The sequence below is a fragment of the Camelina sativa genome, chromosome 17 (assembly GCF_000633955.1).
Source record: "Camelina sativa cultivar DH55 chromosome 17, Cs, whole genome shotgun sequence".
Classification (NCBI taxonomy): Eukaryota; Viridiplantae; Streptophyta; class Magnoliopsida; order Brassicales; family Brassicaceae; genus Camelina; species Camelina sativa.
The window spans coordinates 18,621,473-18,630,705 of NC_025701.1; the positions used below are offsets into that span (position 1 = coordinate 18,621,473).

Below are 9,233 nucleotides of genomic sequence, written 5' to 3' on the forward strand. Positions count from 1 at the left end.
AGCATTAATTAAACTACTCTCTATTAATATATCGAAAATATATATTGTGGAAATATATACCTGACGATCCCTCTGATTCCAACCCGGGTTTCCAGTGTTAGAGAGGGAGTGGAAACCCTCCAAAACGCCATCACCCTACCACCCATTGGAATTGGACACGGTCCCCTCCACCCGTGGATCCTTTGGAAGATCTAGAAGGAACAAAACAACAAACTATTCTCCAAGCGCCATGACACCCCGAAGGATACGATAGCCACTAGCTCGTGAATGGCAGGGGGCCCAATTAGCGATTGAAAAGCCAAAGCATGCTCACACAAAGACTAAACGCCCGGAAACAGACACGGAAGTAATGACTCTACACACGGATGCGGCCTGGGATGTGGGATCCCGAAAAGCAGGGTTAGGCTGGCTCTTCTCAAACATCAAATCGGGAATCAAGATTTCCGAGAGTAGAACTGTGCTGCATGTCGGTTCACCACTGATGGCGGAAGGAATCGCGATGCTTCATGCTCTCCGACATGCCTTGACTCTAGGTTTCACGAAACTCTCTGTAGCTTCAGACTCATTTCAACTGATTGAAGCCATTAATTCAGAATCTCCACAGAAAGAGATCCACGGGATTCAACAAGATATCCTGATTATCTGTTCGTCTTTCCTTAAAATTTGTTTTAGATTTGTACCGAGAGAGGAAAACAAAGAGGCCGACGCTTTGTCTAAGGCTGCCCATTTAATTTCCCCGGTTGTAAAGATCTAATGTTAATTTATGAAAGTATTTGGTTTGTCNTTTTTAAAAAAAAAAAAAAAAAAAAAAAAAAGCTTACGCGTGACTATTTCATAATTTTCATTAATATTTTTAGCATAGCTGACTATTATTTCATATTTCCTGTCTAATTTGTCACTTTATTTCCATATATCCATTTTTAAGACAACAGACACGTCTTCGATCTGATTATTTCGTAAGCCAATATATTGAAAACAAAAAGTAAAAAACAATCAGAGACGTCTATAAATAAAGAAACTAATCTCTGTTCAAGTTTGTTCAAACCAAAAGAAAAAAGAAACTAGTCTCTGTTACTTGATTCACAAATCTTTCCTCTCAACTCAAGATACATACTTGTCTCCTTCTATTAGGCATTCTAACGAACATAACACATGGCGGACAAAGTCGACCGTCCATGTTGGCCCTGTACTTGTGTGATCAGTTTCTTTCTATCACTTGTCTTTTTCATATGCTTCGCGTCATTCATCGCTTGGATCATGGTAAGATCCAACAACGTGAAATTCCAAGTCTATGACGCAGAGCTGACACATTTCAACTTCGAGGACAAGAACAACTACCTCGACTACAATCTCACTTTGAACCTATCCATCCGAAACTCCAAGAGTAGTATCGGCATCCATTACGACCGGTTTGAAGCAAACGTTTACTACATGAACCATCGGTTAGGAGCTGTTCCCGTGCCGTCGTTCTACCAGGGAAGCAAGAACACGACGGTTCTCAAAGCATTGTTCGAAGGCCAAAACCTAGTTTTACTCGACGATAAAGGACGCAACAAGTTTGAAGATGATCGGAAGAGTGGGGTTTACAGAATCGACGTGAAGATGAGCATTGGTTGTAGGATTATGGTTTTGCATTTAGTGACATGGCCGATGAAACCTATCGTACACTGTCATCTCAAGGTACCATTAGCGTTAGGTTCCTCTAACTCAACAGGAGGGTTTGATTTCCAGACAACCAAGTGCAGTGTTGGATTTTAACCATTTTTGTTTGGTGTTGTGTATAAGAATATGTTATATTCTATATGGCCTATGTGATTGTAGATTTTAGTCGGTTTCTATTAAAATTACTAGAATTCGGGTGAACTGATACCCTCCTTCCTTACCTCAATTATATATATATTTATGTTCTTCCGTCAGTAATGTTCATGTGTATTATATGTATATATGTGACTACTGGATGTGACCCTTGGGTTTATTTGTGTTAACTGAACACAATTATAAATACCACAATAACTTGTCGCTGAAAATATATGAAAAAAGAGAGAAATGTGTGGATTCCTTTTCCATCAAAAGAGAAAAAAGTCAAAGGGAGGAGAAAGTCATTTGGAGACTTGAGTCCATCATCAAGCCTAATTAAGCAATAAATCAAGGTTACTATTCATTGTTGAACTAAATTAAATCTAGATGTTATTTGGAATATATAGATTTCATCAATATAGAGATCTAAATTTATATTGTCGATTCGATTATATGGTAACACTCGGCAATTTACTGGATTGTTTGGTGGCAAACTCGGCAATTCCATTGCTGAAGTGTTAATCGTTACAAAAATATTTCAATCGTATATGATATTTGGTGGGCTGGTGTGGTTTTATAATCAAGTGTTGAATACTTGAATGAATCGTGGATATGATTTATTTTTCTTCCTTTTCATATCTTTGTCATATGATATTAAATATTAATGGTGGTCGTCTTTACTTCTTAATTATTGTTTTCTGTTTTGAACCAAACTCGTCTATTGTTCATGTTAAGTGAAGATTAAAAAAGGAAAATATAATTTGGTAACAAGAAAGAAATTAAAACTATTAAAATGAGATAACTGTAGATATTAGAAATTTTTAATGTGTTTTGGCGATTAGTTAAAAAAAATAGAAATAAGCAACTATGTGTATAGAAAATGTAGTAATAAAAATTAAATACATACAAAAATTAAATAATTGAGAAAAAAAAATAGAAATAAGCAACTATGTGTATAGAAAATGTAATAATAAAAATTAAATACATACAAAAATTAAATAATTGAGAAAAGTGGTGGGTTTGCCGTAAGCATTAAAAATTCGTTGTGAATAGAAAAATATAAATATTGTGGAAATTTCTTTTAGCTTAGGTGCAACTATTTCACTATTTTTTTTTTGTCGCATAACCGTCACTCTATTTGACATTTGCCTATTTTAATTTCGTAAACCGAATAATGTTCTTAATTTTCCTTTTGTCACAAAACAAAAAAAGGAAACTTCGACAACATAAAAAAAAAAAAAAAAGGAAAACACAATCAGAGACGTCTATAAATAAAGAAACTAGTCTCCGATCGAGTTTGTTCAAACCAAACAAAAAAAAAAAAAAAACCCTAGTCTCTGTAGTCATCAAAAACTCGAACGGTAGTCACGAGATCCAATATAATTTTGCGTTTAGCGATGAAACCAACTCTACCTTGTCATCTCAAGGCACCGTCAAGTCCTCCCTAGGGTTTTAACTCTCAGTCAACCATGTGTCTCGTCTCCCTTCTTCTGAGAATTTTGTTTCTTCTTTTTTGATTTGGAATACGTTGTTGTCTTTTGTAATATTTTCTTTTTTTTCTGTAATCTTTTCATTGAACAAAGATAGTTTTCTTAATTTCATTAGAGAAATCAAAATCGAGAACAAGAACAAAAACAANNNTTTTTTTTTTTTTTGTAATTTAAAAGAAATCATTTTTTGAATATGGCCCAATAACGGCCCAAACAATTTACTTCTTAGCACTCACACCACGTGTCTTTTACGACAACAGATAAAGCCAAAAAACTAGGTATCTCTCTTAGAAGCAACTTCGAATTTTGTGTGTTTTTGGTTCTTCAAACACAACCCAGAAATCAAGAACAACGTTTGCAGATTCCTCATCGATTAAATTCTTAATTTCTCTCCTTAACCCTTCAATTTTGTTTAGTTTCACTCTCTATAAAAAGATGAGTTTTCAGGATTTGGAAGCGGGGAAGCCATTGAAACCGCCGCAGAATCTGATCAACGGAAACAGAGATGGGACACAAGCGGTGGCTTCCGGTATTTTTCAGATCAACACAGCGGTTTCTTCTTTTCACCGGCTTGTTAATACTCTCGGCACGCCTAAAGATACCCTGGAGCTTCGTGATAAGCTGTGAGTTTTTTTTTCTTTGGGATCAGTGCATTTGATCATCTCAGTATAACTTAGGTTGAAACTGCGAAATCGTGTCTTAGTTATATTAGGGTTTTATGAGATAAGTCTTGTATTTTCATTTGTGTATGTGTTGTGGTCTAAAGTTTTAATCTTTTTTCACCTATGTATATGTTTTTGTATGTGTTGTTCTGCCTGTGCGGTGTATGTTGTTTGGGCTTAGTTCTCTGTTGATGTATCAGGCACAAGACAAGATTACATATTATGCAGTTGGTTAAAGACACTTCGGCAAAACTTAAGGAAGCGAGTGAAACTGATCATGGCAGAGATGTTGCTGTGAGTGTGTTTTCTCTCAATATGAATGACTTGGAAAGATCTCTATTGCTATGAGTTTCTTGTATTGATGTATCACTATTTATGAATTGGTATTTGCTGCAGCAAAGTAAGAAGATTGCAGATGCTAAACTTGCCAAAGATTTTGAAACTGTGTTGAAAGAGTATCAGAAAGCACAGCATATTGCTGCTGCAAGAGAAACTTCTTACACTCCTTTCGATTCAAAAGAAAACCTTTCTTCAAGGTATGAACAAAACTACTCTCATAAGAAGAGAAGTGGTATTAGTTACGTTTAATTCAACAGTAGAGATAACCACTATGTTCTGCCTATTTTTTGATTGGAAACAAAACTGGTTCAACCATACAAGTTGTGTTGTTGACTTTGAGTCCAATTTACCTGTATTTTTCTCTTGAGTTGTTAGTTCTTCACTAGTAAAATCTCTATATAGCCCACCTTGAAGTTATTATTGATGTTTCTGTTTTTCCTATTCAGTGAGGTGGACAGTGACTATAATAGATCACAAGAGCAGCGTGTCCTCATGGAATCTAACAGGTACGTAACTTCTACACCGCATATCTCTGTAAAATAATGACTGTGTACTGTTCATGCTTGTGAGTTGTGACCTCTCTTTCTTCATCTGAAGGCAAGAATTTGTGTTGCTTGACAACGAAATTTCCTTCAACGAAGCGGTGATAGAGGAAAGAGAACAGGGAATACAGGAAGTTCAGCAGCAAATCGGTGAAGTAAACGAGATTTTCAGAGATCTTGCGGTGTTAGTTGAAGATCAAGGAGCCATGATCAGTAAGTCTCTTAACCAAAAACAACAGTAAAGGACCAAGAATGCTTGGATTTCAATTCTCAATCCTCTTTAATATTCTATTTTACTGCAGATGATATCGGTAGCCACGCCGAGAATGCATATTCAGCAACAGCTCAGGGAAAGTCCCATCTCTTGAAAGCATCCAAGACACAAGGATCAAACTCATCCCTGGTAAGAAAAAAAAAGAAAAGAGATCCTCTATTGGTTCACTTGCTTGTTATTCATGTTCCTAACTCCTCTGGTGATTTATGCAGATGTGCTTGCTAATGGTGATATTTGGGATCATTCTTCTCATCGTTATCATAGTACTAACAGCTTGAGATGACCAGTGCAACATCATTGTGGTCGTACATTCGAGAGAGAAGTCTTGTTTCTGGACATAGAAATCTGAGTGTGCAAAGCCATACTTGTGTCTGTATATTATTATTCAATCTTCTTTCTTGTTGTTACTTCGCTATGTGAATGTTGATGGTAATAAAGAAAAGGCATAAATTTGATTTCGGCGATTTTGATGCCCTTGAGTCATCCGGGCTTGTAGTCGTATCATCATTCCTCTACTTACCGAGTCGTTTATGTTGGTTTGTTCCGTATGGTTTGGTTTAACCAAATTTGTGGTTCGTTTCCGTTAGGTTCAGAGAAAAATAACCAAATTCTGTAAAATGAAAAATCGTATTCATAATCATATCAATTAAATTCTGTGTGTGTTTTTTTTAAACAAACTATGTAACAAATAATTTCATGAATAAGGCAAATAAATATAGTTATTACTACAGTCTCTTCATTATATTAGCTGTATTAGTTTATATGTCCGTTTTTCAAAATTCCAATCATACAAATGTAGAAAAGTGTCTACAGTTTTATTATTTTTATGTATTATATGATGATTAATGCAACTAACAAGAATGTTAAACAAAGATAATAAAAAATCATAATTTTAAATCTTAACAAAATCTTCTAAATATCTATAATATTAATAATGGAACATTATTTGGATATTTTGGTTTTTACAATTAAAATTAGAGTTTTTAATAGTGTTTGATTATATAGATAGTATAGAATTAATTGTAGAGGTGGTTTGGATACATGTATAAGTATTTTTCATATTCCATGTTTATCCTTAATGAGCTTCCTAATTTGTTATTTAAATCAATGGTATTTTATGTAATATTTTACAAAACAATCATTCTTTCTAAAATGTGCTTCAAAAATGATAATATAGATGTTCAAACTTAAATTTTAGTGTTGGTATATAAATATGCAAATTCTTAATAAAACTATATTATGTCCGTTGAAATCTTATGTCTGTTAAATACAACTTATAATAAATATTATGTCTGTTAGAATCTTCTCATAACAAATATTTCTGACAAGATATAATTTGTTATCAAAATTCTGATGATATCTTTAGTATCAAAATGATCATTATATACTCTTGCAAATTTGAATTTTTCCACTTATTCAATTGATTCGAGCTCTTTTGATTAAATGATTATCCTTAAGATTTTCTTTTCTAATTTCGAAGATCTTTCGACGAATACTTATACAACTTTAGAGACAAATATTCAAGTTAAACCCACACATCTCGTGGATCGTTTCCTAATATACATATACAGTACATAAATAGTTCAACATGATCGATGATGCGAGAGACTTTGACTCCTTGCCTGGGATTCTTCTTGGGCTTGCCAGACGAAGAGGATACTTGTCACTTAATACTCGTATTATTACTATTCTTCGTGTTTGTTGCCGCTTTTTTTTCCTTGGATTCGCCGAACGAAGAGATTTCGTGATACACCTGTTGGCTTACGGTCGTCGCCATCATCATCAAATATATTTTTTTCTTTATCGCAGAATAAAAGTAATAAAATATTTTTTTTAACGACCGAACACAATAAAAAACTAAAGTTCTCCAGGCAATTAAATTAAATAATTTGAAAATAAATTAAATGATAAATATTAAAAAATACATATTTTACGAAGAGTTACGATAAATAGACGCAACCATATATTATATATTTAAAGTTGTATTAAATTTCTATATTGCTATAATCATTTCTAAAATCTTAAGTTAGATTATAAAATAACGTTGAATATTGGATATTAATATTCAAATTATTTAGATTCAACATAAAATGCATAATGTGTTTCAACAAAAAATGATTTGTTAATTATTGAAGAAGAGACAAATATATATATAGTTCAAAAAAAATTATTTTTTAAATAGTTACAACTATTAGAAATAGAAGTAGACAATTTTCCTCCTAATTGGCTTTGCTAATCTAGTAAAAACTGTTAACAAAAAAGACTACTAAAAATAAAAAGTGTGACAAAATATATATATATAAATAAAATATGATGACACAGTTCTACAATAATATATGCAAATGTAAAATGCGTAAAAAAAAAATTCTATAAAAGGAAAAAAATAATGTAAAATATATTTTTTTGGATATAAAAGACATATTTTTTTACTAAAATACGTAAAATGTACAACTAAAACTAACTATCGTCGTCATCTATTCAGATTATTGTTATGATAGATAGGATTACTCAATAATTGCTCTCTTTACTTTTGTTGGGCCTCTAGAAGTCCAATAAAGGCCTAATCGTGAAACGACAGAACAACACATCCGAGTCGGAGTCGGAGTCGTCGTCGTCAGTCGCACTCCACAGACCTCTTCAATGGCGGCAGCTACTCAATTTCTCTCACAACCTTCATATCTCCGTGGAACTCTGAATCAATACCAATTGAACCAAACTTCAATCTCCAGAACCCCAAATTTATCTCTTAAACCCACCTTCAAACGCGTCTCCGTCAAAGCCGCCGTTTCCCAAAACTCCTCCAAAACCCTCACGAAGGATTCTGCGTCGTTCGATCACTGTTTCAAGAAATCATCAGATGGGTTCCTCTATTGCGAAGGAACTAAGGTTCACGATATTATGGAGTCAGTCGAGAGAAGACCCTTTTACTTATACAGTAAACCTCAGATCACCAGAAACCTAGAGGCGTATAAAGAGGCATTGGTAGGAGTGAGATCTGTGATTGGTTACGCTATCAAAGCTAATAACAATCTCAAGATTTTGGAGCATTTGAGGAGTTTAGGCTGTGGTGCTGTTCTGGTCAGTGGAAATGAGCTTAGGCTTGCTCTTCGTGCTGGTTTCGATCCTACAAAGTAAGATCCTTTTACCCATTGCCCTGTCTCCCATTTAGAGTGTATGCAACTTGGAGTTGACTTCATACAAATAGTAAAGTCTTTGACTTGTTGATGAAATCAGAATATGAATGGTATGATTTGGTATAATCGTGATGTGATCGTTGCTGAGACTATGTCTTGTTGTATAAAATGAATAGGTGCATTTTCAATGGAAATGGCAAGTTGTTGGAAGATTTAGTTCTAGCGGCTCAAGAAGGTGTGTTCATAAATGTCGATAGTGAGTTTGACTTGAATAACATTGTGGAAGCTTCAAGAATCTCTGGCAAGCAGGTCAATGTACTGCTGCGTATCAATCCTGATGTTGATCCTCAGGTATGGTTAAATTTACTTTATTTTGGCATTGTAATTGGTTTGCACAGCTTGGATACATGAGTGAGCTTTTCTGTTTTGTTACATTTTTTCAGGTCCATCCATATGTAGCTACTGGGAACAAGAACTCAAAGTTTGGTATCAGGAACGAGAAGCTTCAATGGTTTCTGGATGAGGTGAAGGCACATCCCAAAGAGCTGAAGCTTGTTGGAGCTCATTGCCATTTAGGCTCTACCATTACGAAGGTATCTCCGATTATAGTTGCTTAAAGTTGTGTTTTGATGTAATCAGATGGAAATGGATTGCTCTCTATTTAATGCCCCCCTATGTTTGCGTTTGCTCCGTCTCTTAGATATCAACTCTTGAGCTTTACATATTTGCGTATGTTTTGTTTATTCCAGGTGGATATATTCAGAGATGCTGCAGTTCTCATGGTGGAATACATTGATGAGATCCGGCGTCAAGGTTTTGAAGTCAGTTACTTGAACATTGGTGGTGGTTTAGGGATAGATTATTACCATGCTGGCGCTGTCCTACCTAAACCCATGGATCTCATCAACACCGTAAGAGCAGCATCTCAAAACTGTTCCCTTCATTTGCTCTTAGAAAGTACTGTAATTGGTAGAATCTTTATAATCCTTGATGTG

General features: G+C 34.5%; 2 protein-coding genes across 3 annotated transcripts in view; both read left to right on the top strand.

The window, feature by feature from the left end:
* Positions 1,258-5,568, top strand: LOC104757597 (putative syntaxin-24). 2 transcript variants are annotated; one of them, XM_010480349.2, is made up of 7 exons: positions 1,258-1,718; positions 4,150-4,243; positions 4,346-4,485; positions 4,735-4,794; positions 4,886-5,043; positions 5,133-5,233; positions 5,317-5,568. In XM_010480349.2, exons 1-7 carry the CDS (start codon positions 1,258-1,260, stop codon positions 5,380-5,382), a joined length of 1,080 nt encoding a protein of 359 aa, XP_010478651.1. In that variant the 3' UTR covers positions 5,383-5,568. The 2 variants fall into 2 exon arrangements, with proteins under 2 accessions (XP_010478651.1, XP_010478652.1); XM_010480350.2 differs by lacking the exon at positions 1,258-1,718 and adding an exon at positions 3,540-3,910.
* Positions 7,647-9,233, top strand: part of LOC104757598 (diaminopimelate decarboxylase 2, chloroplastic) — a 4,255-nt gene continuing 2,668 nt past the window's right edge. The window contains exons 1-4 of the mRNA XM_010480351.2: positions 7,647-8,235; positions 8,415-8,589; positions 8,682-8,831; positions 8,988-9,149. Of these exons, the coding sequence (XP_010478653.1) occupies positions 7,745-8,235; positions 8,415-8,589; positions 8,682-8,831; positions 8,988-9,149 (978 nt within the window). The 5' untranslated portion in view covers positions 7,647-7,744. The remainder of the gene's footprint in view (positions 8,236-8,414; positions 8,590-8,681; positions 8,832-8,987; positions 9,150-9,233) is intronic.